This window comes from Lampetra fluviatilis, chromosome 41 (genome assembly GCF_964198595.1).
Source record: "Lampetra fluviatilis chromosome 41, kcLamFluv1.1, whole genome shotgun sequence".
Lineage (NCBI taxonomy): Eukaryota > Metazoa > Chordata > Hyperoartia > Petromyzontiformes > Petromyzontidae > Lampetra > Lampetra fluviatilis.
In genome coordinates, this window is record NC_136315.1 from 2,659,407 (window position 1) to 2,678,514 (window position 19,108).

The 19,108-nt window shown below is 52.2% G+C and overlaps 1 protein-coding gene across 1 annotated transcript; it reads left to right on the top strand.

The window, feature by feature from the left end:
- Window positions 1-635: 635 nt before the first annotated feature.
- Window positions 636-18,353, top strand: LOC144946590 (broad substrate specificity ATP-binding cassette transporter ABCG2-like). The gene is made up of 15 exons (XM_078875605.1): window positions 636-784; window positions 6,619-6,678; window positions 8,044-8,158; window positions 8,608-8,760; window positions 9,188-9,345; window positions 10,466-10,617; window positions 10,897-11,001; window positions 11,292-11,572; window positions 13,490-13,572; window positions 13,869-13,958; window positions 14,294-14,418; window positions 15,205-15,359; window positions 15,743-15,832; window positions 17,295-17,404; window positions 18,206-18,353. Exons 1-15 carry the CDS (start codon window positions 636-638, stop codon window positions 18,351-18,353), a joined length of 1,974 nt encoding a protein of 657 aa, XP_078731731.1.
- The last annotated feature ends 755 nt before the right edge of the window (window positions 18,354-19,108 follow it).

Consider the following 19,108-nt stretch of genomic DNA (forward strand, 5'->3'; position numbering starts at 1 on the left):
GACACGGCCAAACAGTAAAAAATGTGTCACGTTTTTAAAATATATTTATTTAAATCTATTTAAATCTATTTAAGACCGGAAGCAACAGGAGAGCTTCACCATTCTTGCCCGATGAAGCTGATTGTAATTATTAACGAAACGTCGTACTCAAATTTAAAAATGCTGTTGATTCTCTCTTCAACACACCGATGGGCTAAATAAGTGAATTATTTTGTCCTTTGAAAAACGTGACACATTTTTTACTATTTGGCCGTGTCGGGTGGTGGAGGGTTACGACACATTTACAAATAACGCTATCTGACCCAAAAAAACCTATATTATGAATAATATTGGTCGCAAAAGCCTACGTGTTAAAATACACCTGTGACATGTTTGTATACAAACACCTGCGTGCAAACACAACACGCGTAACACACCTGTGCACAGGTACCTGTGTGCGAATGCAAACACCTGCACCACATGTTGCATGAACTACAAAACACCTGCACACACACACCACATGCAGCACATCTGCGTCTCGGTAAGGCGGCCACTTGCCCGCGGCCCCACGATCTCATCCCATTATTGACCCCGCTACCCCGGAATGACCTCCCCCATGCTCCTTGACGCCCCCAGGAGCCCTTGGAGCTTCCAGGATGGATGTAGAGATGAAGGGGTCAGACTCGAGCCAGGAGATGCAGGGCTCCGTGCTCAGCTTCCACGACATCGGCTACGGCGTTACCCTGTCGAGTGGCCCTCCCTGGCATCGCTCGTCCCAACGCAAGGACATCCTGGTGAACGTGAGGTGAGGCGGGCTAAGGCTGCCCGGGGTTGTGTTGGGGCACGCCCGGATGGATGTCAGCGAACGGGGCAGTATTCCTGCCATCCTGGCTTCTTCTGCAACGCGGTCGCCTCTGCTCCGATTTCTATCCGATGGTTTTTTTTTTCCCCACCCCGCTCGGATTTCTAATTGCGTCATTGTTGTTGTGCCAGTTTTTATGTTATTGTTGTACCAGTTTTTTTTAATGTAATTGCTTTTTTGATATTGGTGACCCAGGTCAGACCATCCTTGCTTCTTGAGTTATCACCTTGTTAAACAAAACAACCTTGAACCCCTTCCGATTTAGGGGGAGGCTGCTGGTTTGTATTTATATATATATATTAAAAAAGCTAAAATACATGTTTAACTAAAATGTTCTAAAGCAATACGAATGGCTTAAAGCAGGGGTCCTCAAACTTTTTAAACAGGGGGCCAGTTCACTGTCCCTCAGACCGTTGGAGGGCTGGACTATAGTTTAAAAAAACTATGAACAAATTCCTATGCACACTGCATATATCTTATTTTGAAGTGAAGAAACAAAACGGGAACAAATACAATATTTAAAATGAAGAACAGTAAAGTTAAATCAACAAACTTGCCAGTATTTTAATGGGAACTATGGGCCTGCTTTTGGCTAATGAGATGGTCAATGTCCGGTTCCATATTTGTCACTGCTAGTCGTAACAAGTGATGCAAGTGTGCATCCGTTAGTCTAGATCTGGTTGGAGATTTCAAATGTTTCATTCTGGAAAAAGTTTGTTCACAGACATAAGCGCTGCCAAAGATGGTTGCCATTTTCAGTGCATGGTTCCTGAGATGAGGATATGTCTCAGAGGGGAGAAATGCATAGAAATTATGAAGGCTGCTTGACTTGAATGCGTCTTTCAGAGAGTCACAATTCTGCAGTTCAGCCAGTTCCATTTGGTAAATTGTATCCACATTTTCAATGTCAATAGAAAATGGGTTACGGAAAAGCTGTATGTCCTGTTCATGAAGATGAAGCTCTTTAAATCTAAATTGGAACTCCTTTTGCAATTTTTCTAGTGAATCCACACATGTTTTGTTTGGGAATGCAACCAATGGTTTTTCTGCTAACAGATTTTGAGTTGTGTGGAGATGGCAGAAGTTTTCCTCCTTCACTTGTTTGATGAGGAGGCCTAATTTTACTTCAAATGCTTTGACATGTGATTGCATATCACAGATGAGCTTCTCCTTTCCTTGAAGTTGCAAATTGAAACTGTTGAGTAGATCTGTTACATCTGTCAGAAAGGCAAGGTGCCATTTCCATTCTGCATCATTGAGCTCTGGTACTTCTTTGTTTTTTGAAAACAGAAAAGCTGTAATCTGTGGTAGTAAGTCATAGAAACGTTTCAAAACTCTTCCTCGACTCAGCCAACGGACTTCTGTGTGGTACAGAACATCTTCATAGTCAACATTTAGCTCAGACAGAAATTCCTGAAATTGTCTGTGGTTTAGTGCATGAGCTCTAATGAAGTTAACAGAGTCCCACTTCAGTGATTTACTACACAGCGCTTGTTGGTGGATGAGGCAGTGTATGGCTATTGGATGAGAATGGTTATGTTTGTCCATCTCTTGGTCAATGCGAGCAATTACTCCTTTCTTAGACCCCACCATGCTAGGAGCACTATCAGTTGTCACACTGGCTAGTTTAGCCCAGTTCAGCTCCAAACCATTCACAGTTTGGCAAACCTTTTCATAGATATCCTCTCCTGTAGTTGTTCCTTTGATGCTTTGCAGTGCAGCAAGCTCTTCTGTGACTTCGAAATAGTCATTCGTCCCACGAATAAAAATTAGAAGTTGTGCAGAATCACGAACATCATTGCTTTCGTCGAGTGCCAAGGAAAAATAGGAACGTTTATTTGTGGAGTTTTGCAAATGCTGATGGAAATTGTCTCCCATTTCTTCAATCCTCCGTGTAATTGTAGGTCCTGAAAGACTCACTGTACTAAATAAATCGGCCTTCTCTGGACACATCTCTTTGGCAACAGAAAGAAGGCATTCTTTAACAAATTCTCCCTCAACGAATGGTCTGCCAGTGCACACTATTAGCTTGGCAACTTGAAAACTTGCTCGCAGTGATGAAATATTTAGCTGCTTCTGCTTCACAAAGGTATTTTGCTGAGTTGTTAATGTATTTTTCAGTTTTAATATTTTATCTTTTCTCACTTCTCCGACCAAACAATCATATTTATCTTTATGTTGAGTTTCATAGTGTCGACGTAAATTGTATTCTTTGAACACAGACACTATATTCTGGCATATCAGACACACAGCTCTTTCCTTGTATTGCATGAAAAAGTAATCATAATTCCACTGTTTTTTGAATATCCTACACTCCGAGTTAATTTTTCTCTTTCTTGACATCATTTTTCCCTAGGGAGTCAAAATTGCTATTAGTAAAATACCAATATATATACAGTGCTACAAAAACAATATACCAGCAATAACTTTGCCCACACAGAGACATACAGACTGCACTGCCCATCAATGCAGTCTGATTGGGGGAACTCCGCTTTTACCCCAGCCTCACACTGGTACGGGTGCCATTAAAAAGTTAATTACACCTGCAGTTTTGTTCACAGATCGCAGTGCGATCTGCGAACTCGCATAGGAATCTGATCACATGGGGGAGAAGACCCATGCGATCCGATTCCACTGCAGGAAAAAAGAAGGCACATGTGCCTTTTTTCTTCCGAATCTAATGCAAGTTCAGCCATACAAGCATATGGCTGAACTCGCACTGCTCAGAGATCGCAACAGTATGAACCGGGGCTTACACAACATACAACATATAACCTCATACAATTGAATAGCAATCAGAATATAAATGCACTTACTGTCATTTAAATTGGGTTTCCTACTCCTCGGCTGTCTGTCACTGACCAGCACGGGAAAACAGCAGGCAGCTCCTCCAGAGATCAGAGATCACTCTGTTATTACCCCTCTATCATTTACTCAGCACACGGGAATATCACTGGGAGTGGAGCCGAGGGGCAAGTGAGGGAGCTGAGGGAGGGAGAGCCAGTCAAGCGCAGCCAGGGGAGGGCTGGCAGCCTTAGGCCTGGGGGGCAAGTCCAGTCAATTGGCCCATTGAACCATTCACCAGCGCAGCCCAATGAGTGCCCACCGCCGCAGCTCAATTATTGCTCACCAGCGCAGCCAAATCAGTGCTCGCCACGGCAGCCCAATCAGTGCCCACCACCGCAGCCCAATGAGTGCTCACCAGCGCAGCCCAATTAGTGCTCACCAGCGCAGCCCAATTAGTGCTCACAAGCGCAGCCCAATTAGTGCTCACCAGCGCAGCCCAATTATTGCTCACAAGCGCAGCCCAATGAGTGCTCACCAGCGCAGCCCAATTAGTGCTCACCAGCGCAGCCCAATTAGTGCTCACCAGCGCAGCCCAATTAGTGCTCACCAGCGCAGCCCAATTAGTGCTCACAAGCGCAGCCCAATTAGTGCTCACCAGCGCAGCCCAATTAGTGCTCACAAGCGCAGCCCAATGAGTGCTCACCAGCGCAGCCCAATTATTGCTCACCAGCGCAGCCCAATTAGTGCTCACCAGCGCAGCCCAATTAGTGCTCACAAGCGCAGCCCAATTAGTGACCATGGGCCGGATAAATGCCCTCGGTGGGCCGCATGTGGCCCGCGGGCCGTAGTTTGAGGACCCCTGGCTTAAAGCTTTCGTGACTGCAGGAATTCATATTCTTGGGTCTTTCGGTAAAGTCACGTAGATAGGTTCAAAGAAAATAATCAAAAATAACAAAAAAAAACTACGACGTTTCTATCGCAACACAAGCGGCCGTCTTCAGGAAGACGTCGTAGTTTTCTGTTATTTTTCTTTGAACCTATCTACGTAACTTTACCGAAAGAGCCAAGAATATCAACACGAATGGCCTGGGAAAATCAGTATGCGGCAACAGAATTTAAAAATTATCGCCTCTTCTGCCACGCGTCTGTCCCACTCATGCAGGTGTTCGGCTGTACTTGCCAACCATCTCCACGCTGCCCTGTCTTCACGCTGCCCTGTCCCCACGCTCTCCCTGTCTCCACGCTGCCCTGTCTCCACGCTCTCCCTGTCTCCACGCTGCCCTCTCTCCACGCTGCCCTGTCTCCACGCTCTCCCTGTCTCCACGCTGCCCTGTCACCACGCTGCCCTGTCACCACGCTGCCCTGTCCCCACGTTGCCCTGTCTCCACGCTGCCCTCTCTCCACGCTGCCCTGTCTCCACGCTGCCCTGTCTCCACGCTGCCCTGTCACCACGCTGCCCTGTCTCCACGCTGCCCTGTCACCACGCTGCCCTGTCTCCACGCTCTCCCTGTCTCCACGCTGCCCTGTCTCCACGCTCTCCCTGTCTCCACGCTGCCCCGTCCTGCGCCATCTCTCTTTCCGCTCCTCGGGCCACCGTGTCCGATCGCACCATATCACCCCCCCCCCCCCAATCTCTTCTTCTCCCATCCTCTTCTTGATCTCTTTCCTTCCACTTGCATCACTTGCCACATTCTGACATCATGTTCCTGTTCTCTCAACATGACCAATCATTTAAAAATAATCTGCCTACCGCCTAACACTGTCCGATAGTTACAATGCCTCGTCTCTAGAGGGCAGCCCCGACCTATGGAAAGGGTGAATCTTCCCCGTCGACCCGCTTCCCCAGTCAACATGCAAACGTTGAACCAACGTTCCATGTTGCCTGGGTCCCTCCTTGTTTGACCTCTCCTGTGATGGTCTTCCCCTTTCACTTCGTGGCCTCGAAGTAACGCGATCGGATATACCGTGTCCCGTACATACATATAGAGCGGTGGACAAAGCCAATCGGCCTGGCTTGTGAGCTCCAACTCCCAGTGCCGGATTAAGCTCATGTGGGGCCTGTAGCATATGTTATACTGGTAGGAACCTCCTGGTTACACCAGCCCACAGGGGATTATTGTGTCCGTCCGTCCGTCGTACAGCTATGCTGCTATACACTACACTATACACGACTCTATACACCACTACATACCTTCAACCCCTTACAGTATCAGTGTCTACCTTATTACATACCAATTCAGAACTTATTGGTCACCCCGTGCCCTTATAAATATCCACGTTCATCCTACAAAGTTCCACCACAAGGAAGAAACACAGACACATTTTTTTTTATTTTTCCCGTATTGAAATGGATGTACACAATATGGACATGAAAACTTTATTTGCCTGCACAAGCATACAGGGTTAAACCGTGTGGGTTCACAGCAATGCCTACGAGATAGAAGTGCCCGGGCCTACAAGAACCTGAAACCGGCCCCAATTGCTACCATGCATATTTTTATTTCGTGACAATTTGTAGATTTAACCTTCGCCGAAGTGTGCTTAAGTCAGACCATCTCGACTTCCACGAAACGGTGAACAGAAAAAAATAATACAGAGGCATTTTAGTCAATGAGCACCCAGATCTTTAATAATTAACACAGTCAAAGGCTGGAGGCCCGACACGCACCCTCCCCTCTTGCCTGAACCGGCCCAGCCCAGGGCACTCGGCAGACTATGTTATCCAAAGGTGCCCTTCTGGCCACACGAGTTAAATGAAGGCTCGATGATCCGCCCTATTGACGAGAACGGCCACGGATGATTCAAAATCGTGGATAATCCAAAACTGTAAAGTTAAGGTAATGGAGTTGCCCAGTGATAGCACTGTATGTGTTTAACATTTACACAGTACACTGCTTACATGACCAAGTTATCCCTTGGTCTCCACGAGCTCTCACCTGGTCTAAATAAAGGTTCTGTTTGTCTGTGTGTCTGCGTGCGTTTCCCAACAGTGGCCTCATGAGGCCAGGAATGAATGCCATCTTGGGACCGACCGGCAGTGGAAAATCTTCGTGAGTGAAACTGCGAACGCTCCGTTACTTTGCGCACATCTCCTTCGTAAGTAGAAAATTAAAGCCATCGCCACAGGAGGCTGGTCGTGGCCACATGACCCAAACTATGGACTATATAACTGAACAACTGTAGTATGTGCTCCCTTGAATGCATTAAGCTCCTGGACAAATTGCAATGCGCAAGAATAGAATTAATACAAAAAGGCACCTTCATGGGTGTCCAGGTGATTAAGCTTAATACGATCCTGCAGTAATGTAGACCCTGGGAGCAAGATTTTGTCAGTACAATGCTGGGTGAGGGCCTCGCCACACCGCCAGGATAATGGAAGTTATGCCAAACTTCACCCATCGTGCCCACGCTGGTCACTGCGGGGTTGTGAAGGTGGGGTGCATAGATGGAGCATAGTAGAGAATCACAATGGATTTTGCACGCCAACCCTCTGCTGCTGTGGATGCTGTCATCCACATTGCTGATGAGCGCCGCGATGGTGAGATGTTAACTCCCTCGCCTGGTATGGAGGAGGTCGTGGGTTGCATCCCGACCTTGACGCCTGTTTATTTGGAGTTTGCATGTCTCTCTCCTCGTGGTCGCGTGGATTTTTCTCCGGATCCTCCGGTTTTCCCCTCCACATTTAGAAACACGCATTTTAATGATTTGGCTGTGATACATTTCCACATGATGAACCACTTCGTTGAGCCATCATTTGCCATAGCCAGGTCGCTTGTGAAAAATATCTATATAGCTCAGTGGACCTTACCCGGTAAATAATGCATAGTTGAGTTTTTTAGTTTGATTCTATAGATGTATGTACTTTAAGCTTCTATTACACCGTAGCCAACCGTGCTAATAGGAGGTGCGATTGCTGATGCCACTGCTCCCCGCTACTGCTGCTGCAGGAGATGCTGCCGATGTCGCCCCTGCCACGATAGATGCCTCCGTAGCTTCCGCCTGTGTAACCACTCCGACGACAAAGTAATATGAAGGGCCACTCTTATTTAAAGAACCCTACTAAAGAATCTACACAATAAGGGACCCGAGGCTTCGTTCTTGTCTTCCCGCTTGTATCTTCCTCCGAGCGTGCCCACTCCTCGTGCTCTCCCCTTATATCTCTCTCGGCCCTCTTTCTCGAATCTTCTTGAGCCAATCCCCGTCCGTTCCCTTTAGCAGATCCTTTCCGTATTCCCTTTCAACCCCTTATTCTGCGATCCCTTTAAAAGTCTACCTCCTGACCAATCACCGTGGAGGCCTCTTGCTTCCAATCGGAGACCGTTTGTTTATTTTTAAATGGCCGTTCGGCTGCGTATGGCTTGGGGTAATTTTTCGGTCATTACGCTTGATGGCCTCGCTGCTCTCTGCGTGCTCAGGCTGCTCGATGTGCTGGCCGATCGGAAAGACCCATCGGGGCTCACGGGCGAGGTGCTGCTCAACGGGGACCCTCTGCCACAGGACTTCAAGTTCATATCGGGATACGTGGTGCAGGTGAGGGAGACCCCCTACATCATGGGGTGGCCAACCAGTAACAGACCAAGAGCCAAAGAGTACCCATGATTGTTGCAGAGCCACGTGTACATAGATATAAGTGTATATCCATAATAGAGTTTTTTTGGGTTAGATCGCATGAATATAAATGTATTGTTAAGCCCGCCACCAACCGACACGGCCAATTAGTAAGGTTTGTCACGTAAACAGAACATGCCAATTCGCGACGCGCTAACCGCTACACTACCGCTCCCCACACCTACCCACACCCCACACCTCCGATTAGCGCGGTTGGGCTACATACGGTGCAAAAGAAGTTCAACATACATACATAATTACATACACACACATCTTTACACATAAACACAAAACCGCATAAATAAACCACTGCTACTGCTGCCCCTACTTCTGAATGCCACTCCTGCTGCTGCTGCTGCCCGGTGCCGCAGGACGATGTGGTTATGGGGAGCCTGACCGTGAGAGAGAATTTCCAGTTCTCGGCCGCGCTGCGACTCCCGACATCTGTGAGCCACACGGAGAAGGAGCAGCGCGTGGAGAGAATCATCTCGGAGTTGGGACTCACCAAGGTGGCCGACTCCAAGGTCTGTGTCACCCACGGGGATCCGCCACAATGTCCACCACGTGTTGCCCGAGGTGCCAAACGCAATGTCTACCGCACCGCCGAGACGATGCTCGCGATGGGTGCGGTGTCATCCAACTCGTCAACCCACGTTTCCACTCCCAGTGTTAACCTTGTGTCATCAACGGTCTCACCGATGTGTCACCCACGTGCCACCCGGGGTCCCACCCACGTCCCACCCACGTGTCACCCACGTGTCACCACACGCGTCAGCCGTGCATCACACACGCACGTTACCGGCCGGTCTCAGCCAGCTGTCACGTTGTCGCCCACGTTGTCACCCATGACTTTGCGACGTTGCGCGGGATGGCGCGACGTCACCCGTGTGCGTCACCCGCTGCTGTCACCACATGTTGTCCACCCTCCCCGCGCCCCCCACCGGTCGTCAGGTGGGCACGGAGCTGGTGCGGGGCGTGTCGGGCGGGGAGCGCAAGCGAACGAACATCGGCATGGAGCTCATCACGGATCCCTCGGTGCTCTTCCTGGACGAGCCGACTACGGGACTCGACTCCAGCACCGCCAGCGCCGTGCTGCTGCTGCTGCGCCGGTGAGACTCCATCCCACGCCGCGGGTTGCTTCCGCGAGGATGGCTGTTGTTGGGTCCGGGTGTGTCCCACGTCGAGTCCAGGTGTCTCGGCCTCGCTGTGCGCTGCGTTGCACCACTATCTGAGTAGTTAACCTCGCATTCAATAAACCTTCAGAGCCAGGGTGAACATCCGACTCCAACGTATTTAATGAATGAAACGAGGTAAAACTTATAGAAAAACACAGCACAAAAAACAGAATCTGTTAATACTTGCAATATCAATACAATGAATGAACACTGCAGCATCATCACATTGTCTTCGATAACATGAATCTCAACAATAGGTCCTGGATGGACAAGGCACCTACATTAGCACTGAATAGCTATACAACAAGAGAATAAGCAACTGTGTTAAATAAGGTCACTTTGTGTAATTACCATACTGCAGCATAAATGCACAGTGCTGCATATAACACTGAACTGTGGATGAGATATTTCTTCATCCTTGCTCTCAAGAACGCATTAACCTATCTACGTGACTTTACGGAAAGACCCAAAGAATATAACATTCACAATAATGCAAGTGGCAGGCTTCGTTCTTAACTAGGCCCCATATTCATCCTAACAATTTAACAGCATTATAAAGGCATTTACAGCATTATAACGGCAATCCTAACATTATAACAGCATTCTCAGTATTATAAGAACATAAACAAACTGCAGACAATGCTTCTTAAGTCCCGCAATGAACAGATGCACCCGTCTTCACTGAGACGTGAATTGTGCCTCCATTTTGTACTCTATGGAAAATGGCTGACACCCCTGCCTGGCCTCGTGACTTAAAGACCCTTAACTCGTAATTTCCTGGTCACGTGACCAAACTCAAAACCGTCATATCAGAAAGTTCCTGTGTAAACATACCCCCATATCTGCCGTGGGGCAGAACACTCGGTGTTGTCGGAGGAGAGTCCGGGTGTCCACATGTGAAGTCTGGGTGTTGTCGGGGAGAGCCCGGGTGTACACATGTGGACTCCGGGTGTTGTTGGGCGAAGTTTGGGAGTCCGGGTGTTGTCCTCTTGTCCGCTCGCCCGCCCTGCGAGTTGCGGTCTCTCGCTCGCCGTGACTCGACTCTGGCCTGCAGGCTCTCCCGCCGCGGCCGCACCATCATCTTCTCCATCCACCAGCCGCGCTACTCCATCTTCCGCCTGTTTGACAGCCTCACGCTGCTCGTGAGCGGCCACACGGTGTACCACGGCCCCTCGTCGAAGGCCATCATTTACTTCAAGTCCATCGGTGGGTGGGCGGTTGGGTGGGCGATTGGTTGGGTAGGCGAGTGGGTGGTTGGTTGGGTGGGCCACAATTATTGTAGACATCTCCAAATGGAGGGTTGATGACCATTGCCTTTGTAATGGCTGTGATGATGACCGTAATAATGTCAACAATAACATGACAATGATGAGTGATGATGATAATAATGATGATCAAGATGTTGATGCCTTTGATGATGATGAGAATATTGATGGTGATAATTATCATGATGACGATAATGACGACGATGATGATGTGAGTCAGGCTACGAGTGTGAGCCGTTCAACAACCCGGCCGACTTCTTCCTGGACGTTCTCAACGGAGACTCCACGGCGGTGATGGCAACTGCAGACACGGCCGTCGAGACCGGTTGGTCACATCGCCCACATCGCCCACGTAGCCCACATCACCAACATCGTCACATCAACACATCGCCCACATCGTCCACATCGTCACATCAACACATCGCCCACATCAGCCATGTCACCCACATCACCCACATTGTCACATCAACACATCACCCACGTCGCCCCCATCGTCACATCAACACATCGCCCACATCGTCACATCGACGCGTCACCCACATCGCCCACATCATCCTTACCTGATCAAATAAAACAAAGAAAGGTCGAGCGACATCGCTGTAACCGCTCACCCAGCAGACGCGGCGGCGGGCGCCGGCTCCGTGTGCAAGCACCTCGCCGAGAGCTACGCGGCGTCGTTCTTCTGCCGGGACGCGGAGTCCGCCCTGCGCGCCATCGAGCTCCGGGGCTCGGAGTCGCACGGCGGAGACGGCGGCGATGGAAAGAAGAGGAAGGGGAGGGTGGGTCGCGCGATGGCGAGGGACAAGTGCGCCACCTCGTTCCTGCACCAGTTCGCGTGGCTCAACAAGCGCAACGTGAAGAACCTCATCGGAAACCCGCAGGCTTCGCTGGCGCAGGTGACGTCGGGTAGGGGGCTTGGAGCAGGGACGTGCGGTCAGGGGAGGCAGGGGAGGCAGAGCCTCACCTGTTATACTCCAATGAAAATAGCTGTTACGAAAAGTAAAAAAAAAAGAATCGTCAAATAAAATTAATATTAAGATTTTTCCACTGATCTGTGTTGTAAATGTAATTTCTGTACGATGCCAATAATTTTTATAGACAAAATCGCCAAATTCTCGGAGCTCCGCTGCAAATACAGGAAGAGACGAGAGGTGAGGCAGCGACGAGCTCAGCCTCCCCTTTGATTGCGCAACCCCTCAGTAACTGGATGGAGCGCGGGCAATAAGCACGTGCCTGTTACTATCTCAGTATGTCACCAATGTCATGTTTGTAGACCCCTTCCTTTCATGTCCTCGCCTTCCATACTCCAGGTAACTTATTTCACGTATATGTATAAAGATATTTAGTCCTGCTGGTCTCGTCATGAAACTGCATTGAAAAAGCACTAGGGGAGGCAGCTATCAGATCTGCTTCAATGAGGCGGACGTGTCTAACACGCCCCCCTCAGTGAGGCCACGCCCCCCTCAGTGAGGCCACGCCCCCTCAGTGTGTGAATCTGGCTCTGACACTCGCTAGTACCTCCCCAGCCATTGACCTCACGGCACATCACTGGTTTGGGGGGGGCATCGGGGGCGGGGGGCATCGGGGGCGGGGGGCATCGGGGGCGGGGGGCATCGGGGGCGGGGGGCATCGGGGGGGGGGTGCATTGGGGGGGGGGGGGGCATCGGGGGGGGGGGGGCATCGGGAGAGGGCACCCTTACTCAGTGCCCAGCCTCAGCCGCAATGGTGCCGAACGCCGCTCCGGAGAATGGTGTTGGCTCGCCTCTTGTCCTTCCTTGGGAGACTGGGCTGGTGCATGGGGCGTGGGGTGTGGGATGTGGTGGGGCGTGGTGCGTGGGGCGTGGTGCGTGGGGTGTGGTGTGATGGGGAGTGGTGGGGTGTGGTGGTGCGTGGGGTGTGGTGTGGTGGTGCGTGGGGTGTGGTGGGGTGTGGTGGTGCGTGGGGTGTGGTGGGGCGTGGGGTGTGGTGGGGAGTGGTGGTGCGTGGGGTGTGGTGGGGAGTGGTGGTGCGTGGAGTGTGGTGGGGCGTGGGGTGTGGTGGGGAGTGGTGGTGCGTGGGGTGTGGTGGGGAGTGGTGGTGCGTGTGGTGTGGTGGTGCGTGGGGTGTGGTGTGGTGTGGTGGTGCGTGGGGTGTGGTGGGGAGTGGTTGGGCGTGGGGTGTGGTGTGGTGGTGCGTGGGGTGTGGTGTGGTGGTGCGTGGGGTGTGGTGGTGCGTGGGGTGTGGTGGGGAGTGGTTGGGCGTGGGGTGTGGTGGGGTGTGGTGGTGCGTGGGGTGTGGTGGGGTGTGGTGGTGCGTGGGGTGTGGTGGGGCGTGGGGTGTGGTGGGGAGTGGTGGTGCGTGGGGGGTGGTGCGCGTGGTGTTGGTAACCTGCATATGTAGGAATATCGAGTACATAAAATTTAATTCCTATGTTTCCGACTTCCTCGATCTTGTCCCAATGATGCTTGACGTCAAGCCAAACGCCGTTGAACTAATCGCTCAACTCCGTTCCTCGCGAATTGTTCTCCAACTCACCGGCGCGGGCTGTGGCGGTAACGTGGCGCGCTCGACGCTCGCCCGCCACGTGACCTAATAACCCCACCCCCCCCCCCCCCCAAAAAAAAAACACAATTATGCGACAATAATAACGGGTTAGGATTATCATGGATAGGCGTGCCTTGTAACTCGAGCGGGCAGTGCCGTACGTCCATAAATCCTCGCTCCAAGGCATCCCGGCAGCGTTGCGGAGCACGTCGAGTGAGACATCAAATCCCCGGGGGGGTCTCTGCCTGCCCCCCCCGCTCACTGCCGCCGTTTCGCTGTCGACGCCGTAGGTCGTGGTGACGTTGGTGCTGGGACTCGTGGTGGGAGCGCTCTTCTTCGACGCGAAGCTGGACAACTCGGGCATCCAGAACCGGTGAGGGCCGTCCAGCGGGCCCGGCGGTCAAAACTGCCCATCGGACGAGCGTACGCCGTTGGTTGATAACCCACAGGGCGATGGTGGGCCGAGACAATTCGTGACCTGTCCCAATGCCCCCCGAGTCTCCATGCCCTGAAGTGGCAACGCCAGCCTTGCCCTCTCGTCTAAATGTCCCACCTGTCCCAATGCCCCCCCCCCCCATGTCTCAATTCCCCCATCTCTCAATGCAACGTATCTCAATGCCCCATACTGCCGTGTCTCAAGTGCCTTCCTCGCCACCCCGTGTCTCTCAGGATGGGCTCGCTGTTCTTCATGATCACGAACCAGATGTTCGGGAGTCTCTCGGCCATCGAGCTGTTCGTCCGAGAGCACAAGATCTTCATGTGAGTCGGGGGCACACAGACACACGAGGGTGGGGGGAGGGGGGGAATGGTGGTGAGCGCGGTATGGTGGTGAGTGCGGTATGGTGGTGGCACTCACACTGATATTGTTGATGAGTCTGATGATGATGCTCATTATAATGTTGATGATGGCGATGCTGATGATGCTGCTGATGCCGATGATGCTGATGTCTATGATGCTGCTGATGATGCTGATTATGATGCTGATGATGTCGATGCTAATGATGCTGGTGATGATGCTGATGCTGATGATGCTGGTGATGATGCTGATGAGAATTCCGCCGACGATGACGACGACGACGACGCCCTGTGCGCAGCCACGAGTACGTGAGCGGGTACTACCACGTGTCCGCGTACTTCTTCTCCAAGATTCTCTCCGACCTCATCCCCATGCGCACGATCCCCGGCATCATCTTCTCCTGCGTCACCTTCTGGATGATCGGTAGGGCTCCCTCGCTCCTTCGCTCGTTCACTCGCTCGTTCAACCAAGTCATTCGCTTCTCCACCCGGTTACGTGTGTGTGTCGTGATGAAAAAAAAGAATGGGCTTTCCGGCAATTATGTGGCCGATTATTTTTCCGGAATTTTGATACCGGCAAAAAAAACGGTCTTGTAGATAGGGGCCGTCCATAAATTACGTCACGCACCTATGGGGGGGGGGGGGGGGGTCAGACATTTGTGACAATGGGGGGGGGGGGGGGGGGTTGAGAAATGTGACGTCACATCAAAATGCGCAACTTTAAATAAATATAGACAACACGTTCTAGTTAATTAAATAGACTTCTTAATACATCTTTTCTCCTACAACATCAGAGTGCAGCGCCACAGTAAATACGCACTACAATAGCAATAGTTTAAAGCGATTTGAAGCGTGTTTTATTTGGGGGGGGGGGCAGAGCTTTGTGACGTCATATTTGAGGGTGGGTTTGACTTTTTGTGACGCCGTGTGACGATGGGAGTGGGGGGGGTCAAAAATCGTCCAAAAGCGCGTGACGTCATTTATGGACGGCCCCATATGTGTGTCATGTATGAATATGTGCGATCCAGTCTTCTGTGACCAGGTGACGCACATGCCACGTGCTTGACCGGGTTACGTGTGCGCGTCACATATGACCGTGTCGCGTGTTCCGCGTCCCGGGGTTCCAGGAGGAACAAGTTGATGACTGCGCGTGTCACGTGCGCGTCACGAGTGAGTCACGCGCGTGTCACGCTTGTGTCTCGTGCGCCAGGGTTCCAGGCGCGAGTGGACAAGTTCTTCATCTACATGCTCACGGTGGTGATGACCGCATACGGCGCCGTGAGCCTGGCTCTCGCTGTGAGCGCTGGCACCAGCGTTGTCGCCGTTGCCAACGTCTTCATCACCGTCTGCTTCATCTTCATGATTGTACGCCCCGCTGGTCGCTCGCTCACCCACCCGCTCAATCACTTACTCACTCACTCACTCACCTGCACACTCGATAATTCAAGCACCCACCTGCCCACTCAATCACTCACCTGCTCGATCACTCACTCACCCACATACTCGCTCACTCACCCACTCAATCACTCCCTCATTCACCCGCATACTTGATCACTCACCCGTTCGATCACTCACTTGATCACTGACCTGCTCGATCACTCACTCACTCACCTGCACACAAGATTTGTCAAGAAAATAATTGTTAGCATTTGTCACCCAGGGTGGGTAACGAATGGGAAACGTTTTGGGCCACTGGCTCAAGGTCGAACGCCTGACATCGCACGTTCACGCTCCGTGCATCCCCACAGCTTTTCTCCGGGTTCCTGGTGAACCTGCCCAGCGTCATGTCGTGGCTGAGCTGGCTGCAGTATCTGAGCATCCCTGGCTACGGATTCACGGTGAGTGCGGCATCAGGCGGTGGCACCGGCGATCGGTCGCGCTCGCGGACCTCAGGAGCTGACGACTGAACTGCTCTCCGTGTTCCGTCAAGCGCGCTTGATGGAACAACTGTGCTCCTGTTGACTCCAAACGCGTTGTACAGCGTGTACACGAAACACAGGCAATGGCTTTAAAAGTTGATAATCTCCTATCGATGTAGATGCCACTGGTTCATGTTCTACAGATGTAGATGCCACTGGTTCTACGTGTTCTGCAGATGTAGATGCCACTGATTCTTCACGTTCTGCAGATGTAGATGCCACTGGTTCTTCACGTTCTGCAGATGTAGATGCCACTGGTTCTTCGTGTTCTGCAGATGTAGATGCCACTGGTTCTTCACGTTCTGCAGATGTAGATGCCACTGGTTCTTCACGTTCTGCAGATGTAGATGCCACTGGTTCTTCACGTTCTGTAGATGTAGATGCCACTGGTTCTTCACGTTCTGCAGATGTAGATGCCACTGGTTCTTCACGTTCTGCAGATGTAGATGCCACTGGTTCTTCACGTTCTGCAGATGTAGATGCCACTGGTTCTTCGTGTTCTGCAGATGTAGATGCCACTGATTCTTCATGTTCTGCAGATGTAGATGCCACTGGTTCTTCGTGTTCTGCAGATGTAGATGCCACTGGTTCTTCATGTTCTGCAGATATAGATGCCCCTGGTTCTTCATGTTCTGTAGATGTAAATGCCACTGGTTCTTCGTGTTTTGGAGATGTAGATGCCACCACTGCCATATATTGCGCAACGGTTGAACTTACGACTTTCTGCCCGAACAGGCAACTTGGACATACGGACAGGATTATTTGTATCTCTGAAGGTTCGTAAGTCGAACCTTCGTAGGTAGAGGAGTCCCCGTATTCCAAATCCTCACATCTGCAACAGTCCCACGGACCACTAAACAGCGGCCGTGCGGGATAGGGTCGCCAGCTGTCAGCGGTTTGACCCGAACAGTCGGGGAATTTGACATCCACTCTTTGGGTGGCAGCAATGGATTCACACCGAGATGCGGTGAGCGGCACCGGCGTTGTGTCGATCTTCGTTACGGAACAACAGACGTGTAGGGCGGACTGAGAAACATGGGCCGTCCGCGTAAGTGTTCGCCGCTGTAGCTTTGCCGACCCGACCACACGGGACACCTGCGAACAAGAGCTTCGTAGCTCATCGGATTCCTCCTTCCAGCCCAGTGTGTGCTCGAGTGTGCTGCGATCTATTGCTGGACTTTGTTCGAATTTGTCTCTGTAATTTTTGGCCGACCCAGGCCGCCCTTGTGAGACCGCGCTGGTCCGTTCACGCAAAAGAAGCGCGACCTTCACCGCTGTCCTCGACGCGATGCGATCGGCAATGTCACGGCGGCGCCACGATCATCGCGAGGTCAGCTGCCCACGACAGCCGTCGTAACCCCCCCTCCCTTCTCATCGTCAGGGCCTCCTCATTAACGAGTTCACGGGACTCGAGTTCCTGTGCCGGGGCGGAGAGAACGCCACGGAGCCCGAGCAGTGCCCACCAAACTCCAGCGTCGCGCTCGGCCCCGTGTAAGTACCCCAGCAGCGGAGAGAGCATGACGGTGACGGCAGCAGCCGAGACGACGAGAGACAGACGAGCCCTCGCCATTCCCTAGCAAGCCCCGCCCATCACCTCCCGTCCAGCGGCACGCGTCGGGAACAGATGCGAGGCATTTTATCGCGACGACGTTCACGCGACACGATTGGCCACCGATCAATCGGCAGAGTCATCGACGGCTTCAATGTTAGTCGAACTTCTTTCGCGCCGTACGTAGCCAACCGCGCTAATCCACCGAGAGCCCAACTCTCATGAGCGTGCCCTTTAGTTACCCTGCAGAGCGCGGTGCGACAAACTCCGTCGTTGTACTCTACATCTGTGCTCCCCACCTCCAAAAAAAAGCCGCACTGACCAGCCTGGTGAAGTATGGTCAAACAATCCCCACGACCCGCACGGTGACCATCTGACAAGGTCGGGGCCACTGGGGGATGAGCGGTGGTCGCGATAGGGGCGGCGGCGTTGGCGATTGTGGTGTCGTTGACATTGATGGCAGTAGGAGTGGTGGTAGCAGTCGTGGTGATGGTGTTTGCGGTGGGCTTTGAGAGCCATATGGGTGGTGGTGGTAGGGCAGGAGGCATTGGCAATATTGGTGTTGATGGCATTGGTAGTGGTGGTGGGGGTGGTGGTGGAAGCAGCAGTGGTAGCTGTCGTGATGTGGTTCATGACGACGGCGGTTGACGGTGGTGACGGCGGTGCGCTGTGACCCCCGTGGTGACCCCCGTGGTGACCCCCGCGGTGACCCCCACGGTGACCCCTGTGGTGACCCCACGTAGGTGCACGGGGGCGGAGCAACTGTGCCGCCTGGGCATCACGACGGACTCGTGGAGCCTCTGGAAGAACCACGTGGCGCTGGGCGGCATGATCCTCATCCTGCTCACCATCGCCTACCTCCGCCTGCGCTTTGTGCGAAAGTACACGTGACCGCCCGCTCACCCACCTGCTCACCCGTCTACTCACCAGTCTACTCACCTGCCTACTCACCCGCCCACTCACCCGTCCACTCACCCGTCTACTTCCTCAACCCGCTCACCCAACGGTCCACATGCCACGGAGAAGCATGGCGTTTGTATCAAATGATAAACGCCAGAAACAAACGCCATAATTGCGCGTACGTGCGTATGTACCGTGTGTATATATGGGAGAGCGAGGAGTGTCCGCAATGTATCTCTCACGAGATCGAGGTTCGTTTTTCGTTCGCGTTAACTACCGCTGCGTTTGTTGTTTGCCGATGAGCTCGAAGCGCGAGGGCCGCGCTTCTCGCCGTCACCGCTCGTGTTTGAAGCGCCGTGCTCCCTTCCCGGCAGCGAATCTCCCAACAACCCCCTGGATGACGGAGCAAACCGAAGAAAACGTCAGATGGACTCTGCAAATCGAATCGAATCTCGCGCCACGTTTGGCATCAGCGCCGTTTTCGCGGCGCAAAAGGGGGGCGATCGCGAAGGTGCCGCGTTTCGCACGGGAGCAGGGGCGCCGCGGTGGCTAGGAGACGTCAACGACCTCGCCTGGTGTGCAAGAGGTCGCGAGTTTAAACCCAACCCTGACGCCTGCCTGGATATTTGGAGTTTGCACATTCTCCCTGTGGTCACGTGGATTTTTCTCCGGGTCCTCCGGTTTTTCCCTCCACGTGTAGAATCAATGTGCGTTTAAAGTATTTGGCTCCTATCAATGTCCACACG

Coding starts and splice junctions, on each gene's coding strand:
- LOC144946590 (XM_078875605.1), top strand. CDS start 636: ATGGATGTAGAGATGAAGGGGTCAGACTCGAGCCAGGAGATGCAGGGC. Junction 13,573..13,868: donor AACTCGGGCATCCAGAACCG/GTGAGGGCCGTC, acceptor CGTGTCTCTCAG/GATGGGCTCGCTGTTCTTCA. Junction 14,419..15,204: donor CGTCACCTTCTGGATGATCG/GTAGGGCTCCCT, acceptor CTCGTGCGCCAG/GGTTCCAGGCGCGAGTGGAC.